At 39.9% G+C, this 19,068-nt stretch overlaps 1 protein-coding gene across 3 annotated transcripts; it reads left to right on the top strand.

Annotated features, from left to right (window-relative positions):
- The first annotated feature begins 132 nt into the window (after positions 1–132).
- Positions 133–18,935, top strand: cpxm1a (carboxypeptidase X (M14 family), member 1a). 3 transcript variants are annotated; one of them, XM_066679332.1, is made up of 14 exons: positions 133–213; positions 7,732–7,841; positions 10,608–10,747; positions 10,886–10,970; positions 11,425–11,575; positions 11,676–11,764; positions 11,888–12,011; positions 13,035–13,231; positions 13,492–13,671; positions 15,542–15,836; positions 16,662–16,985; positions 17,081–17,220; positions 17,312–17,414; positions 18,164–18,935. In XM_066679332.1, the coding sequence occupies exons 3-14, from the start codon at positions 10,656–10,658 to the stop codon at positions 18,472–18,474; spliced, it is 2,091 nt and encodes a 696-aa protein (XP_066535429.1). In that variant the 5' UTR covers positions 133–213; positions 7,732–7,841; positions 10,608–10,655; the 3' UTR covers positions 18,475–18,935. The 3 variants fall into 3 exon arrangements, with proteins under 3 accessions (XP_066535429.1, XP_066535427.1, XP_066535428.1); XM_066679330.1 differs by lacking the exon at positions 133–213 and adding an exon at positions 3,983–4,211; XM_066679331.1 differs by lacking the exons at positions 133–213; positions 16,662–16,985 and adding an exon at positions 3,983–4,211.
- Positions 18,936–19,068: the final 133 nt, after the last annotated feature.

The raw sequence follows: 19,068 nt of genomic DNA on the forward strand, positions 1-19,068 counted from the left end.
CACACTAGCATGCACAATTGTTATCATGAATTGTAGGGACCTTACATTGACTTACTTTCTTTTCGTGGAAACGTATCGTACGTTTAACGACAACTACTACTTGCCTAAACACAACTCTAATGTAAAAACATGGTGTCACCTTAAATTCAAATATCTTTTAAAAAGACGAGTCCCCACAATGTGAGTGTGTAAACACAACGAGGTCCCAACAAGGTGAGTAAAATATGACCACACACACACAGAAAAAATGTGTCCGTTTGACATGTTTAACTTGTGGTTTCTCAAATTGAAACATTATAGACACATTGGAGTATGGAGGTCAATAGACGGAGTGTGTAATAGTAAAACCTAATGGTCCTCATCAATTTTAATATTAAAAATATAGCCGCAAGCGACTATTCCCGGGGTCCAAGCTGGTATTCGTTGGTAGAAGAACAATGTGCTAGCATATGAGCTGTCCTGAGATAGTAGGGGCTTTTGGGGAAGTTTGTGTAGTGTTTATAAGGTGTTCCATGCTGTCCTGGCATCTCTTTGGAGGTGTAGCATGAGATGGAGGAGTAGCGGATGACAGAGACAGCATAGAGCACAGAAGTCACTCTGGGGTTGCACTCTGGTTTCTCACCCTAATGTTCAGGACCCCCAAACAGCAGATATGATGTGGAGTAGCTTGTGCTCGAGTCAGTCATCAGTTGACAGAAGACACTCTCTGCTGGCAGTGTTTGGTTGTGGACTATTCTCTGTCCAGCAGTGTTGCTGAGGGATTTAAAACGCCAACACAGTAGTGGGTGAATTTCTGGTCTGCAGACAGGTGAACATGGGGCTTGGGTTACAGAGAAAGCACAGAGCACAGAACTGACTCTGGAATTTCACCCTGGATTCTGACCCAATGTTCAGGACCTCCACAAAGCATATATAATTTGGGTAGTGGATAATTCTCAGCACTGCAGTGACACTGACATTGTGGTGATATGGCAGTGTGTGTAGTGCTCTTATGAGTGGATAAGACATAGCAGTGCTGCTAGAGATTTTAACATTTGTGTCAAGTCACTGTCCACACTGTGATACATATATTTTATTGGTCAAACTTATAGACATAAATTCAGACACAGTTGCTCATACATTCTCAGTATTGTAGTAATATTGACATTGTGGTGCTATGTCAGTGTGTATTGTGCTCTTATGAGTGGATCAGACAGAACAGTGCTGCTGGATAATTTTAAAGCCTGTGTCCACTCACTGTCTACACGGTTACACACACATACTCTGTTAGTCCACATTATAGATAAAAAAGGCAGAGACAGTAGGTCATACATTTTCTGCATATCTGCTTTGTAGGTGTCCTGACCATTGAAGAACATGTGAAAGGGAGAAATGAAAGTATGCAGAGCAAGAGGTGCACCCCTCTCTGCAATGTTAGATCTACAGAGTGCTCCTTTGGACAGTGGAGCTGAAAACTATAGATAGTTAGATATGCTTTCACTTGTCCTCTGGACCTCTCTGACTGGCAGGGGGGAGGGGAGGGGGAGAGGTGACAGTCTGTGTGTGAGAAGGAGAGGGAGGGGCTGAGGGGGGATTCAGCAAAAAATAGAAGACTCCAGGCAGATGAGTGGGAGGAGACATATATTTGATCAAGAACTAGTCCTTGGATCAGAACCCAATATAGACATATGTGGTATCATGAGAATCATAAGAACCTGAACTTTAGTAATTATCAAAAAAATGTGGAACTTTCATTACTGTGTGATTTCAGCCTCTGCTTAAATAGAGATTTGCAGCTTGCCGTTGAAACATCACATAAAAAACAGCTGTAACTCAAAAATGCTTTAGGCATATGTTATGAAAATGCACAAGGTCCTTTTCCATGATGTTCAGAATATATCCATCTCATCTTGCTGGTACTGCATTTCTAGGTGGCAGTGTTATCAATTAATAACCTGTGCAACCAGTTGATGTCTAATTGTAGCGCCCCCTTTCCGTGCAATGTGGTCATATTTGGCACACTACTTCAGAGTAATGACGTACATATGTGTACCAAGTTATGTTTGATTTAGGTGAAGTTTGTTGTAGTTATAGCTCAAAGAGTGCATGGAGCCCCGCCCATGCATATTTGTTAAATTACTGCTGCACCAGCGTGTCAAAAGTTCCAACTTTTTAAAATAATTTCTTACCTGCAGTCTATACAGATTTCAAAAATACCAGTTGTTTATTGATAAGACAAATTTCCAGGGAGTTCGAAAAGCTTCATTTTCACATACCTGACTATTGTGGATAAACTATGCATTTTTTGACAATACTTGTAATTGCAAAGTTGTAAGACACTATGCAGAGTATGCATATAAAGCAAACTGCTTGTCAATATGTTTATATTTCGCTGAGATATTCCATATTTGCATGTAGAAAATTTGAATTTGAAAATTTTGCGCCCCCTAGTGGCTATCGTAATGAAACTTGTTATGTGCTTAGGAAGTGCTGCCATGGACATACCATGCAAGTGTCATGATGATAGGACCTTTTTAAGGTCATGAAACAGCTGCTGAAATTTGATTGGTCGATGGCGGCCATGTTTTTTCAGCTCATCAACCACTACATGCATACCAATCGGCATGTCAATCGGACAATCCTGTGAAGCGTAACATATTTTTTGTTGTTACAGCGCCCCATAGGCTTGCAGTTGCACAACCAAGTACTTATGGCTTCCAACCCTTATAGGGATAAAGCATGTGAAGTATCGTAACATTCGGAGAAAGCGTTTGCGGGTTATAGCTGTATATGCGTGATTTTTGGAACGCTAGTTCCACCCCTGTATTTGGGCGGAGTCTGGAAGCCGAGCAGAGATGAAATTCCAACTTTTCTTGAATAATTATTAAAGTTCAGGTTCTTAGGATTCTGCTGATACCACATATGTCCATATTGGGTACATTTCCAGAGACTAGTTTGCGCTCAAATATTTGTGTGATTTTGCATATTATGCAAATTAGCTCAAAATCTAAGTGGGCGGAGCTTATGGGTTCTTGAGGCTTTTTTGTAGGGTCTGACCTGAGGAATCAGGGAAAAAAAGAATTTCGTCTCTAAGCCACACGGGGTAGGAGATATAGGGAGCGACGCGTTCTGCGTCGCTATAGCGCCAACATCAGGCTGATGGGGTAGATTCTTTGCGCCTGAGTAGCGGGAGGGTTTACTACCAGTTGACCAAACGACAAGTCTGTAGGACCTACGGTTTGGGCTGCCCATCGCGTTTCATCGGAGAAAAAGAAGAAAAAATAAAGAAGAAAAATCGGAACAAAAACAATAGGGCTAATAATAATGGGTTGCTTCCAGGGGTTCTTGTTTCCTCCCACAGTCCAAATACACAATAATATGTGCATTGGCTATACAAAAAACGTCCGTAGATATGAGTGTGATACCCCTGCCTGTGTGTGCCTGCCTAGTGAATCCGTCAGAGTAGGCCCTGAGTTAATGAAATTGTATGGGATTAGAAGTTGGACCACTACTTCTCCCTGACTGCTCAGTTTATGCTCACATCATTGTCTAAACCAATCCATATACTTCTAGTGACAGAGAGGAGTTGCAACATGAACTTTATATATACAGCTGGTGCAGCTGTGAATCTGAGTTTAGTTTCTAGCTAATGCAACACACACACACACGGATTTTGTACACACCCACAATTCTCAGTCGAGCGTTTACACTTCTAACGTCTCTCTCTAGTCTCCAGGTTATAGACCAGGCTGCTTTTATCACTTTTGGTCAACTACGTCCATATAGTCAGTAAAATGTTTCAGACAAGTATGTTAAACACAAAAGCGTCGGGCAGCAGTGCGGAATAATCCGAATATAATTTATTTTCATGGTATTGAATTAAACGTAGCGCAAAAGACCCCTTCAGCTACTACACGTTTTACGGTAGGTGCAGTATTGGGTTACTGGGGCGTTCATCTGGGCTCCAGCTTTTAAAGTCTTTCTTGACCTAAAGTGGGTTCACTCTTGCAGAGGAATCAAAATGCTTGGACAAAGTTTTATGCCAGTGATCCTGTTGTGCTTCGTGGATGCCTCTACTTCGTTTGAAAACGGCACCGTGGAAGGGAATGGGACTAGCACTGCATTTAACGATGGAAAATCGTTTTTAAATTATGATAAAATTAAAAAGACCGAAGTGGAAAAGGCAGCAGAAGAGATCCCTGAACTGCAGAAGGAAGTCACGACTAAACCCGGCGAGTTCCTCGATCTGTTTGGTTAAGGTTTGGTGGGGAGCATGAGGAAAAAAACGGATGTATTATGTTTAACTTTTAATACTCTGAGTTAAATATAAATAGCTTGCGTGATGTGAGGCTGATCTATTGTTTGCATATCTGCTGAGTCGGCTATTTCTCTGAACGAGGTTTTAGAAGTAGTGAGTCTTTTTTATTATTCAGAGAAAGAAACATGGGCATAAAAGATACATTCTTTTGCTTGATCTATGTTCTCTTTGTTTATTGGGGTAGTGCATATGGCTATCAGCACACCAAGCTCAAATCATCTTTGGAAACTGTGCAGAAAGACCTCTAGCATTGTTCTCGGCAGATGTCATTTTAAATCTCTGAATCATTCACCTTTGATTTAACTGAAAGGAGATGCTCAGCAGAATGTGCCCATAATAACAGTTCACATATTTTGCAGTTACCACAAACCCAATGGTACACACTGTTGCATAATCGTTTGGAATTTGTGTTATTTTCAAATGTGTAGATCAAATTTGTATGATACAACAAAGACCGCACATTAATGAGGAGGTTCTTCAGTAGGCATTGCTCAATAGTAAGTGGGTCTTTATTGCAAACTTTGAAACAAAGAATTTGCAAAACCACAAAGCTGGAGGCAGTGACGATGCAGTTGTTTACAGCTGGTGGGTGTTGATTTGATTTTTAAAATCGTGTTTGGAGTTATGATGTCTGTGACAAATTTTCAAGGGTGTTTTCTCTGATTTTTCAAAACTTCTACATGATTAAATTACATAAACAGACTCAAACTGATTGGACGTGAAAAGCCTGATTTTGGGAGAAACTTGCCAAGTCATATTTGTTTACAGTGGAATAGACAAGAAACAGCTGTCTCAATTGTATAATGTTGCAAAAAGCAAATATTACATAAAATGTTTTGTAAAATTTGATGCATCATGAGACTGTTCAGTAGATTTGCAATAAAATGTTGTTCTTTTTTTTGGAAAACATCTTATTAACAGTACATGCAGGGCCTCTTAAGTAGGGGTGGGCAATATGGTCCTAAAATAATATCACAATATTTCAGGGTATTTTGGCGATAACAATATAATTGGTGATATGACATAACATAGAAAAATACTTTTATTAATTTAAGGAACACACTCTTGTAACAAAATGCATGTTATATAATATAATTTATAATACATAAGTATTTTATAATAATTAAATATATTTAATATATATCAATAGACAGCAGCACGGTGACGCAGCAGGTAGTGTCCCAGTCACACAGTTCCAGGAACCTGGAGGTTGTAGGTTCAATGTGGGTTGTGGGTTCAATGTGGGTTCTGTGAGAAGTGTGGTGTGTTCTCCCAGTGTCCGTGGGGGTTTCCTCTGGGTGCTCAGGTTTCCTCCCACGGTCCAAAAATACACATTGGTAGGTGGATTGGCGACTCAAAAAAAGTGTCCGTAAATTTCAATGTGTGTGTATGTGAAGGATTGGTGCAGGATTGTGAAGGACTGGTGACCCTCCAAGGTGTGTTCCTGCCTTGCGTCCAATGATTCTGGGTAGGCTCCGGACCCACCACGACCCTGAACTGGATAAGCGGTTACAGACAATGAATGAATGAATATATTAATAGGATTAAATGGTTTTATTTATCAAAAGTTTTATCTTCCATGTACTTCTTCATGTAAAGAACATATGCTGTATTGGGTAACTGCTTGACTTCATTACGTAAACAATTCAGAATATCATGATATACATTTGTTTTTTGCGTTTTAAAAATAATGACGAAATTAATGTGAATGGTACAAGTCATTCAACTTGTTCCTTCAGATTTACAAACGCTTTCTAAAAAAGTTGGGACCTTTAAATAAAAATGAAATAAAAACAAGAACCGGTAAGGTTTTTATTTTTGGTGAAACATTATATAACTGGCAAAAAAGTCAAAGAAAATATTTACAATGTTTTCACTGCACAACTTGATTGAGTACTGTAGATATACGCAAATTTAGATTTTGATGCCTGAAACATACTCAAAAAAAGCTGGGACAGGGTCAAAATAAGACTGAAATTTTTATAGAACATTTATATCACACTGTTTAAAGCATTACACATTAAGCAGGCTCAGTCTTTACAATCAAAAATTTTTTTGTTGCTCACCATTTTAAGCCAAATTTCACGAGAAGTTTTAAATAGTCCAGAACATGACTGCAAAACATCTACTGCACTTAATATTGTGAAGTAATAGGGAAATGTGGAGAAATACCAGTCCATGCAGGGTTAGGCTGGAAAATAATATTGAAAAATGTGCACTGCTTTAGAAACTGTCATGCTAAGGTGATAAATATAGCAACATGGGTTTTGGAGAACTTAAACAAAAATATCACGTAATAGATTTATTATATGATAGTCATTGCATCAAGAAATGTAACCTGAAACTTTATTGCTCAAGAGTAAAGCCACACATAAATTTAATGTGGAATCTGGGCCAAAGCTCATCAGATGGGCCAAAAGACAGCAATAACAGTGAAGACTGTTATTAGCAATAAGTTCAAAATCTCTGATGTTATGGAGGTGCATCAGGCTGGGATATGAAGTGTCTATTGATGTGGTGGGAAATATTGGGTCTTTAGAGAGGCATATACTGCTGTCAAGATAACATCTTGTCCTGGGAAGTTCATGGTTATTTCAGGAAGACAATACCAGGCCTGATTCTGTATACGCTACAAAAACATGTCTTTGTAAGCTGCCACTAATCAGCAGATCTGTCTCCTATGGTACATCATGAGGTGGAAAATCAGGCAATGATAACCATGGACTGTTGACTTTTATATCAAGCAAGAATGCACAAAATTCCATTTAAAATACAAGCAGTTAGTGTCCTCAGTTCCCAAATAATAAACGGTGAAAGTAAAGGGAAAGGTAATGTAACACATAGGTGAATATACCTCTGTCCCAAATTTTTGGAGTGTTACAGGCATCAAGGTTTTGTTTTTAATTAATTTGACCAAATATCCCAACTTTTCTGGAAATGGGCTTTGTATTACTATTTTTAATGCTGTCACAATATCAAAATTACAAATGAAAACTCAGGTGACAAATTATTTTTAAAACTGTATATTTGCATACATGTTTAATTAAATAAATGTCACATTTTAAATGTATGCTTTATAAATATAGTATGTTGGAACTGTGAAATAAATTGGTGTTTCAAAATAATTGTGGTCATATACTAAAACAATGGACACATGCTCAGGAATAAAATGGTTTGTGTTACCAAATTTGTGTTATATCCAGAAAGTGAAAGTGTGTATTAAATTACAGCCACCTCTGGGGGAAATATATGATTCAAAACAAAGTCATAAATAATAATCATCCTTCAGCTGTATGTAAATGTTTTGGTTTGAGATAAGAAAAAAAAATCATTATCTACCAGTTTCCAGGAAGTAACTCCTTCTTTGAGTTAATGACTAACTCTTCATTTATTTCTGCCTTGTATATTCACTCTGTTCACTCCTCCTCCTGCAGACTGTCCTCCAGTGGGGCTGGAGTCTCTGCGAGTATCTGATTACCAGCTACAAGCGTCCTCATCACTGACCAGTGGACTGGGCCCACACCGAGGTCGGCTCAATATACAGGTTAGCCAACTCTGCGTGTGTGGGGGATTCAATGTTGCTGGTAATGGAGAGAGAGATCCATTTCAACAGAATGAAAGGTCTCAAGAGCCAATATCTAGCAGAATCCATTGGGATTTACTGGAATACACTGGAAGACAGTGTATGTCTTCACTTGAAAAGTTAGCATGGGCGTGTGGAGTCAGGCCTTGATAGTTGTGATTAATATTAATCACGAAAAAAGTAAAACATGCTTTACTCATCTTTGCGCAACAGTACAAAAAAAATCTGGTCTCTTTGTCTGTGAATACACACAAATTGTAGTGATGGGCAGTGAACACACACACACAAACCTGGAGCATCTGGCAGCCTCCTCAGCACTCGGGGAGCAGTTAGGGGTTTGGTGCTTTGCCCAAGCAGAGTTTAGCCATGGATATTGAGAGAGGAGTAAGGGCTGTTACTTTTTTCCTACCAGGCAATCTTTCAGTGCCAAGCCCACATGCCCTCATGTGTTTGTTTGGCTATGTTGTCTTATTTGGGTATGTATGTGTGTACAACCAGGTCTAGAGAAAAAAAGTGAGTGTGTGTGTGTGTGTGAGATACAACAGTGTAGTGTGATTTGCTTCTGTGGCAAATAAGCTGCACAGGTTCTGGGATGTTGTTAATAGTTGATTACATTTATGTATAATAAAATGTGTGAATTAATGTGTGAGTGTGTCGCCCTGCGAAGGACTGGCACCACATCCAGGGTGTGTTCCTGCTTTTTGCTTCACGTGGGGTAGGCTCTGGACCCACTGCGCCCCTGACAATGAATTTCTGCACAAGTTTAGCCATTGTATTTTTCTCTTTTTTTAAACAAGGATTTATGTATTGTTTTGATTTGATTGGGTTGTGGGGAATGCAGTCAGAGTAAAGAAACTCCAGCGTGTTGTGGGTCTTCCCTGGGGATTCCTCCCCCTTGGACATGCTCAAAACACCTCAACTGGCTCCTTGGAGGAGCCGTGGCCCTACGAGTCTCTCCCGGATGTCTGAGCTCTTAACCCTGTCTCTAAGGGAGAATCCAGACACCCTGTGGAGGAAACTCTTCTGAGCTGCTTGTACCCGCGATCTCATTCTTCCTGTCATTATGCAAAGCTCATGACCATAGGTGAGGGTTGGGACGTAGATTGAACGGTAAATCCAGAGCTTTGCTTTTCAGCTCTGCTCTCTCTTCACCACAACGGACCGGTACAGAGCCCGCATTACTGCTGACGCTGCACCGATCCGCCTGTCAATCTCCCGCTTCATCTTTCCCTCACTCATGAACAAGACCCAGAGGTATTTAAAATCCTCCACTTGAGGCAGGATCTTACTTCCAACCTGGAGAGAGCACTCCACCTTTTTCCGACTGAGTACCATGGACTCGGACTTGGAGGTGCTGATCCTCATCCCTACCGCTTCACACTCGGCTGCACACTAGTCCAGCAAAAGCTGGATTTCCTGAGCCGGACACCTTCCACCACTTGGCTATGCTGAGAAATTCTGTCCATAAAAGTTATGAACAGAACATGTGACAACGGGCAGCCCTGGCAGAGTCCAGACTCTTCTGTTTTTACAGGGACTGGATGTCTCGTAGCAAAGAGCCCCATGCTCCAAGAGCACCCTCCACAGAATATCCTGAGGGACATGGCCAAATGCCTTCTCCAGATCCACAAAGCACATGTAAACTGGTTGAGCAAACTCCCATACACCCTCCAGGACCCTAGTGAGGTTAAAGAGCTGGTCCTGTGTTCCACGACCAGTGAAGAATCCCAAATGTTCCTCCTGGATCTGAGGTTCAACTATCAGCCAGACTCTCTTCTCCAGTATCCCTGCATAGACCTTCCCAGGGAGGCTGAGGAGTATAATCCCCTATAGCTGGAATACACCCTCCGGTTTCCCTTTTTAAAAAGGGAAACCACTACCCCTGTCTGCCAGTCCAGAGGCACTGCCCCCAGACTCCATGCGATGTTGCAAAGACATGTCAGACAGCCCTACAACATCCAGACCCATGAGGAACTCTGGGTGGACCTCATCCACCCCCAGGGCCCTAACCCCTACTTTTGCCTGGATGTGATCCTCAGTTACGGAAACTAGATATATTCAATTTAAATAACTTTAAATACTATCTCCAGTTATTAGAGAGGTCAATCTGATATTAGGCATATGCATCAGGTCAGTACTTGGCTACATTTAGATCACTTTAGATAACTTTAAGTGATGTGCTTCAGCAAATAAAAGAAAAAAGAATTGAATTACACCAAATATATTTACATTTACAGGAATTAGCAGATGCTACTATTTAGAGCGACTTACAAAAGTCCTTAGTGTTCAGGCAGGATGTGTATCCTCGCTAGTACAAATAGGTTTGTGTCCAAACTCCCCTTGAGCTTAGACACTGCCAGAACAAGGGCTAGTGCTGATACTTGGAAAAAACAACACATAGTATAAGTGCAATTCACAGTGTCTAGTCAGTGCTTATACCTAAAAAGAAATGGATTTAAGTGCAGCATAAATGCAATACAGTATATTTCAGTGTGCACTTTGATTAGTGCTCACTTAAGGTGGTTACAAGAGATGGGTCTTCAATCTGTGCTTGAAAACTGCATTTGAAAAGTATATACAAAAAAATATTGGATGGACAATGGAAATGCGTATAACTCTCAGTGTTTATAGCAAGGTCCTGAGGATAAAGAGTGTTGTGACTATCTTTGTGTGTATAGTCATATCTAGAAGATGGATATGAATATAATCATATCTGTGTGTACATAGTCAGGGTGGGAGGATGGAGATGAATACGATGGAGCATGGTGTGCTGGAATGAAAAATCAGGAGCAGTGGCTGCAGCTGGATGCTCTCAGACCCACTCTCTTCACTGGGGTCATTCTGCAGGGCAGGAACTCCATTTGGAGGTTGGTATCAAATCACTACCACTGACTTATAGTTTACATTATGTTCATTACAGAATCCTATGAAAGAGAAATTTGTTTATTTATTTATTATTATTATTATTTACTTTTTTGCACATGTCTGTGTTTTTGTGTGTGTAGTTTGGACTGGGTTACTCGGTACAAAGTGCAGTTCAGTAATGACACAGAAAGTTGGAGCCCCTGCATGAATGGATCACAAGATGCAGTGAGTAAAGCTAATGATTATCAGTGGATGTGTCTCCCAAATAGTAAATTGACATGGGAAATAAAATATGTTCTAAAAGGGCAACCTTTCGCAAAACAACTCTTCTTCCTATTATGAAACAGTAACTATACTGACACCTAATGGCATGGATGTGCAAGAGCTTCTATTCTAACATTATTTTAAATGTTTGCCCAAATTAGACCCCTCGATGGAACGCAAATCGTATAAAAGAAAATATTCTAAATCAATGTTTGCAGTGGATATGCTACTGCTTATAAGCATGAGAAGGATTCTGAAAATCTGGGAATGAATCAGAAGGCAAACCATTTCAGTAAACTTCTGTTGGGAGGATTATTACACACCTTTGTACCTGCTAATACATTTGTAGTATTTAAAGATGTGTTATTTGAAATTTGCATGTTAGTTATTAGTTAGTATGTCTGTTTCTGTGTAGGTATTTGTGGGGAATCAGGATCAAGAGACTCCAGTTCTGGCTCTGTTCCCTGAGCCCACTGTAGCTCAGTTTATCCGCATCAACCCACAGAGCTGGTTCAGCAACGGCACAATCTGCCTTAGAGCAGAAATCCTTGGCTGCCCCATGCCAGGTTTCAGACTACACCCCAAAGCAACAGCAAATAAATATTTATTATTACTATTAATACATTCTAGCAGTTGCAGTATTTATGTGAGTTTATGTGTTTCTAGATCCCGACCACCAGTCCATCGTTGAACAGGAGAGAGTTTCAACAGATAAATTAGACTTCAGACATCATAATTACAATGAGATGAGGAAGGTGAGAAGATTTGAATTCTTCATTATTTGCATTAAGGTGTTTTAAAGATTTTTATCTGGTACTGATAAGTCAGGAAAATTTGTCTGTATGAATGAACTGAGATGATCTGTTTTATTTATGCAGTTACTGAAGGCAGTGAATGATGAGTGTCCTAACATTACCCGCATCTACACTATTGGAAAGAGCTACACTGGCCTAAAGCTCTATGTCATGGAGATTTCAGATAACCCGGGAAAACATGAACTGGGTAAATGAGTGCTCTTGCCTGATCCATGTTATAAGTCATTGTAAAATGGTCAAAATGGCAGAGATGTAGACAAAGTAATTCAGAGTGGTTTGATGTGAAATGTTGTGCCATAACAAAACATACAGACACTGATTTCATAAAAATAGCAATAATAGTATCCAGTGTATTTACCTAATGTTGATATTTGCTAAGCTGTGTAATTTAATGAAAATTGATGTGTTGTACTGAAGTTGCAATGACTTTGGCACAAATGTAACCATTTTATTTACTATCCAAAATGGTCAGTAAACCTACTTGTGTTCTCTGAGTTTTTAAATGTAATGTGTTTAGATTGAAGTAGTGATAAATTGGGGAAAAATAACCTTGGGGCACTATTTTGCCTTAAAACACCCTGCATATACTTCTCTATTCTGAAAGTAAATGAAAATTATGTTAAAGCATAAACATCAGAGCCTGACAGCTTCTCTAGAATAGTACATACCACATCCAAACACTCTGAATAAATTTCATTTACAGCGGAATTAATTACTTTTTAATTATTTGTGAATCTGTTGAGGCAAAATTTTAAATATGACCCTAAATATATATTACTACTACTCGTTTATTGTAAATGCAATAAATATAAATATTTTAATATATAATTATTCATAAACATATTATATTATATATTATATATTATTATATTTACCTGCTCTGGATATTTGCTGAGCTGTGTATTTTAATGTGAACTGATGTAGATCTGGGGCCCAGCAGAAAATATTCCTCTTCTTCCAGCAGACCACACAGGCTTTCTCTAGTGTATCTAGGCAGAATCCTAATGGTGTTTACATTAGAGATAGTTCAATCACACCTGTGTGTCATACTTTTGTCACAATGTGTTTTTACTGTTGAAAAAGCCACATAAAAGCTATAAAAGACACATTGAAGCTCTATGAAAACAGGAGTAGAAAATAACAGAAATGTTCTAAGTGTAGTTGAAAAGGTTTTCTAGGCACTTATCCAGTGGCTGTTTACTGTGGGAAGGTGAGCCAGAGTTCCGCTATGTAGCTGGGATGCATGGAAATGAGGCTTTGGGTCGGGAGCTGTTGTTGAACCTTATGCAGTACATCTGCCACGAGTACAAGCAAGGCAACCAGAGAATACTTCGGCTGGTGAAAGACACACGCATCCACCTCTTACCGTCCATGAACCCTGATGGATACGAGACAGCATATGAGAAGGTACAATCTAAAGGAAATATGGAAACTTGTATGAAGTATCTAAATAATTCAGTGTGTTGAAATTATACCCCTTCAATACAGACTGTTATAGAACTAGTATTTAATATTTGCTTTGCATGAGTATGTTTAATGGATTGTGGGTGGTGGTGGTTGGAAGGGGTGGGCACATAGTTATAATGCTAATGTTTATGGTACGTTTCCACAAAATGAATGGAAGTCTATGTCATGTCCTTTAATATATGAAAACCTGTGTGCATCAGGGCTCTGAGCTTTCTGGCTGGGCTTTAGGTCGCTACAGTTTTGAGGGCATTGACATGAACCATAACTTCCCTGATCTGAACAACATCATGTGGGATGCTCAGGAGCTGGCAACGGACAAGAAGAAAGTCAGCAATCACTACATTGCCATGCCAGAATACTACACCACAACTGAAGCCACCGTATGTATGAAATTTTGGGGCAAAATAAAAGCCAATGGGTATGTCTCTTTTTTTTTTTTAACCTTAAGAAGTCCTTTTGAACATTTGCCAACAGTTCTGTAAACTGTAAACATTCATGACCAAGGATTATATACAGGGTGGGCCATTTACTGGGATACACCTTAATAAAATGGGAATAGTTGGTGATATTAACTTCCTGTTTGTGGCACATTAGTATATGGGAGGGGGAAAACTTTAAGATGGGTGGTGACCATGGTGGCCATTTTGAAGTCAACCATTTTTGATCCAACTTTTGTTTTTTCAATGGGAAGAGGGTCATGTGACACATCAAATTTATTGGGAATTTCACAAGAAATGGTTTTAATGTAACTTTATTCTTTCATGAGTTATTTACAAGTTTCTGACCACTTAAAAAATATGTTCAAAGTGCTGCCCATTGTGTTGGATTGTCAATGCAAGCCTCTTCTCCCACTCTTCACACACTGATAGCAACACCTCAGGAGAAATGCTAGGACAGGCTTCCAGTATTCGTAGTTCCAGGTGCATTTATTTTATAATAAATGGATTTGGAGAAATATTCATTCATTTTTCTAGACCATCTACCTTCAGTTTCCCATGATAACATTTGTTGGGAGGAAAATAAAAATGGGAAAATTAAAACATTAGGCACTTTTATTGTTAGTTAACAAGAATACAAATATCTTCACAGAAATAGCATTAGCTAGTTGTCAGTCTTAATCATCCATCCATCCATCCATTATCTATAACCGCTTATCCAATTTAGGGTCGCGGGGGGTCCAGAGCTTACCTGGAATCATCGGGCGCAAGGCGGGAATACAACCTGGAGGGGACGCTCACAGGGCAACACAGACACACACACATTCACTCACACATTCACACCTACGGACACTTTCGAGTCGCCAATCCACCTGCAACGTGTGTTTTTGGACTGTGGGAGGAAACCGGAGCACCCGGAGGAAACCCACGCGGACACGGGGAGAACACACCAACTCCTCACAGACAGTCACCCGGAGCGGGAATCGGACTGCGACACTACCTGCTGCGCCACCGTGCCGCCCCAGTCTTAATCAGTACCATATATATTTTAGCATAATAATTTGCTACAAAGAAGGCAAAAACTAGTGAATGTATGTAAAATGTTACAAAGATATTTCTTTTCTTGTTTTAAAGATAAATCCTTTTTTTACTGTTTAATATTGATTCACATTTATCAATAACCTTGATCATATTCAAGGAAAGAACCAAATACAGTAATCCCTAAAGACATGGGAAGTTCTTGGTTTATTGAATTCTAGTGAAGGAATGCAGCTCATCTGGCTTGCAAAACCACTAAAAAACCACTAAACCTAGATATTTTTCACATTATCTACACTCTTTTGCTCCATTTGCATCAATGGGTAAATTAATTCAAGAGATCTGAAAAGCAGTGTGCAGTTTTTGATTGTAGGTTTCCAAAACACTGAAACCTCTCACATATTCATAAACACACAACAGCACACACACACACTGGGGAGTCAGGCAGATCATTAAAGAATGTGAGCACTTCCTCTGAACTGAATGTCCCTGTGCAGGGGCCTCCCACCAAAAAAAACAAGAGAAAAGTTATACTCAGATTGGATCCACTCACTCATACACACATACTTTTTCTGATGTATGATAATGAGAAGTATGATAAGTTCAGTGAGTGACATTGTGTTTAGAGACCGAGAGAAAATCAACCAAGCTCTAATATTAGCCATATGAATTAATCTGAATCAAATTATTCAGAAATGTAGCATTTTTAAAGATGTATCTACTCAGAGGCTCATTTCTAATAGTGTTTTCCACTTCATGCCTGTGTGTGTTGAAGGTTGCCCCAGAGACCCGAGCAGTAATAAACTGGATGCAGGACATCCCATTTGTCCTGAGCGCTAATCTGCATGGAGGAGAGCTAGTGGTTACTTACCCATTTGATTGCACACGGGACTGGATTCCTCGTCAGGACACACCCACTGCCGATAACGACTTCTTTCGCTGGTTGGCAGCTGTCTATGCTTCTACCAACTTAGTCATGGCAAACCCAGATCGCAGAATCTGCCACTATGAGGACTTTTTGTCACACAACAACATCATTAATGGAGCTGACTGGCACACTGTTCCAGGAAGTGAGAAAATACACATCAACATGCAGAAACAAACCTTACTAGTATTTAATCTCAGTCATGTTAAAAGTTTATATATTATTAAGCAATTGATCTTTACTTTGTTTGAACATTTCATTATAATCAGACCAAAACAACTAAATTATTGTTTAGTTGATACCTTCTGAGCAAAAGTCAGAAAGCATCCTTTCATTTATTACATTTCCAGTTGAAACTTGAAAGTAATTGAAGTTATACACATTTCAGCATCAGGAACAAAACTTTTAAATATAGGTTACATTAAAGAAAACATATATTCAGCAGAAAACCATATGGAAACCTCAGTGACTAAACCTAACTTATAATTTTCCCTATTAGTGACCCCATTCTTTGCCTGTTCTACCCCTTCCTTCCATTTTTGCTCCCAATTTTAACACTACAGCCATATAACTGCTTTTATGAGTATTAGTGGCAACTTAAAATGTAAAAGACAATAACCCTTTGGTTACAAGACTGGTAGGACATAAGATTTAAAATGGCAGTAGAATGTTTGGCCCAAATGTGGAACATCTGCAATTCTCTTATGGCCTACTTTTGGCCTTGAATGATAGGTGTTGACGCAGGGTCGGGTAAATGTCTGGTTTGTTGTGGAACAACGTTGGGTCAAATGGAGATTTGTCCCATATCTGGCCCACACAACATGTGCCGTAATCCGAATCCATAAACCCAGCTCATGACATTTGGCACGCATTCAGCCCACACAACACTCGCCAGTGCCGTAACTGAGATGACAGTGCCAAATGCAAGACATTCATTCATTCATTATCTGTAACTGCTTATCCAATTCAGGGTCGCGGTGGGTCCAGAGCCTACCTGGAATCATTGGGCGCAAGGCGGGAATACACCCTGGAGGGGGCGCCAGTCCTTCACAGGGCAATACAGACACACACACACACCTACGGACACTTTTGAGTCACCAATCTACCTACCAACGTGTGTTTTTTGGACTGTGGGAGGAAACCAGAGCACCCGGAGGAAACCCACACAGACACGGGGAGAACACACCAACTCCTCACAGACAGTCACCTGGAGCAGGACTCGAACCCACATCCTCCAGGTCCCTGGAGCTGTGTGACTGCGACCTACCTACTGCGCCACCGTGTCGCCCCAAATGCAAGACAGATTTGACCAAAATTTTCCTGTTATCCGTGTATTAATAGAGTTGTTTGACCCAATTCGTGTGTAATTAAATCTGTCTTTTTTTGTAGGCATGAATGACTTCAGTTATCTACACACTAACTGCTTTGAGGTGACTGTTGAGTTGTCGTGTGATAAGTTCCCTCATGCCAGGGAACTTCCTGTTGAATGGGAGAATAACAAGGAGTCTCTTCTTCTCTACATGGAGCAGGTTAGTGCACTATTTATATTCTATTATAATTCTCAGTCTCTGCATTCTGGGCTACAATCTCAAGCATTAATGTCCTGTTTGTCTCTCTCAGGTACACAGAGGTATAAAAGGTGTGATCAGAGATAAAGACACTAAAGAAGGCATTGCAAATGCTATCATTAAAGTAGCAGGCTTGGACCATGACATCAGATCAGGTATGTGAAACACAGCAGTAAAGTCAATGCATTGTTGCATTGTTTATACTGGGTTGGCAGTTTATTATGTGTCTAAATGGCAGACAGGTATCTGTCTACTCACCAGATTAATACATTTCATAATCGGAGTTAACTAGATACCAGTTACATGATGTGTCTACATAAATGTATGTTGCAGTACTTTGCAGCTGTTCATTCCAGTGGTCTTCACCTGCTCAATAGAAGCAAGAGTTTTTGAGCAGACCATAAATAGGTCAATACAACAGGTATTTACAGGAAGATTAATGTATGACATAATTTTGTGGGGGTTTAAAATACAGCACTCAAGGTGACATGCATGATAGGTATGATAAGTTGATAGGTACAAAAATATTTAGACAAAGATGGAGACAAATATGCAGTTACACATGAGCCTTAGGTCACTATGCCCATTGAGAAATGTGGGCTAAAGTCGTGTAAAGGCCCCAGATTGTAGAGGAACAGTTCTTTGGAGTGTTGAAGTCCATTGAAAACCTATGAGATGAGTTGGAATGGTGTTTGTTATCCAGAACTAATCATCCAACATCAGCACTCAACCTCAGTGAAGCTGTTGTGGCTGTTTTCCAAATGTGTAAACACTTAAAAACAGTCACTGAAGCAAAAGGGGTACCAAATTTTGGACATGTAGTGTGGATAATTACTAATTGCATGTGCAGTTCCCTCCAAACACAATTAGAAGCTATAATACGTCCCTTTCTTGTGTCATTCAGCTGCTGATGGTGATTACTGGCGCCTGCTAAACCCAGGTGAGTATAAGGTGATTGTTTGGGCGGAAGGCTACATGCCCCTCATCCGCCGCTGCACCGTGGACTCAGATCCAAGGGCCACCATCTGTGACTTCAGCCTCACCAAGACTCCGCGTGAACGTATCAAGCAGATCCTAGCCAAAGGTGGGAAGCTACCACGGGACGAACAGCTCCGCATCCGTGCTTTACGAATGCGCAAACTCCGGGTCAGCACCAAGATCCTCAACCGCCGTCGAGAGCAGCAGCATCGTCATGCCAAAATCAAGAGAAAGTGACCAACACATTGACACTGACCACAGAGAAAGAGGAGCCAGGCACTGCATAACGAAAGAGGATGGGGGAAAAGCTGAGAAGGATGGAACAAAGAGATGTGTGACTAAGAGGTTTCAGCTTAAAATTGTCAGAAAAAACAGTTTGTTCTGAACTCTCCTTTCATACCACTTCTCTCACTTCTTCATTCCACAATGGTTGCATTATAAAAATTGCATAATTAAGACCAACTTTCAGTTATTTTTGCCCATTCCTCCTCTGCACCAAGTGTCTACCTAGAAATAACAAGCTTTTAAACACTGAATGTTTTTTTTTACCAGCAATGCAAATGTTTCAGATTGACTCCCATTGGAGCTCATCAGTTAAAACCTGAGGGTGTAGCTGGTTTCTACATTCTCCTCTGCATCACCAATATATAATGAACTTCATTTTCTAATGATGTACTCTAATTATAAATAAAACTTCTTAAAACAGGTTTCATATTGACATGTGTTCCTTTCCTTTGCATATCAGAAAACTTAACTTTTAATACTATTCACATACAGCACTTCGATAAAGCCAGCAGAAATTACTCCCATGATTTTTTTTTAATGAATCCT

The sequence above is a fragment of the Hoplias malabaricus genome, chromosome 8 (genome assembly GCF_029633855.1).
Source record: "Hoplias malabaricus isolate fHopMal1 chromosome 8, fHopMal1.hap1, whole genome shotgun sequence".
NCBI lineage: Eukaryota > Metazoa > Chordata > Actinopteri > Characiformes > Erythrinidae > Hoplias > Hoplias malabaricus.

Bases quoted from the DNA above. Each gene is read 5' to 3' on its own strand.
- cpxm1a (XM_066679330.1), top strand. From the start codon at position 4,001: ATGCTTGGACAAAGTTTTATGCCAGTGATCCTGTTGTGCTTCGTGGAT. The intron at 4,212-7,731 runs GCGAGTTCCTCG...CTCCTCCTGCAG, and splicing joins GGAAGTCACGACTAAACCCG to ACTGTCCTCCAGTGGGGCTG. The intron at 13,672-15,541 runs GTATGTATGAAA...TGTGTGTTGAAG, and splicing joins ACACCACAACTGAAGCCACC to GTTGCCCCAGAGACCCGAGC.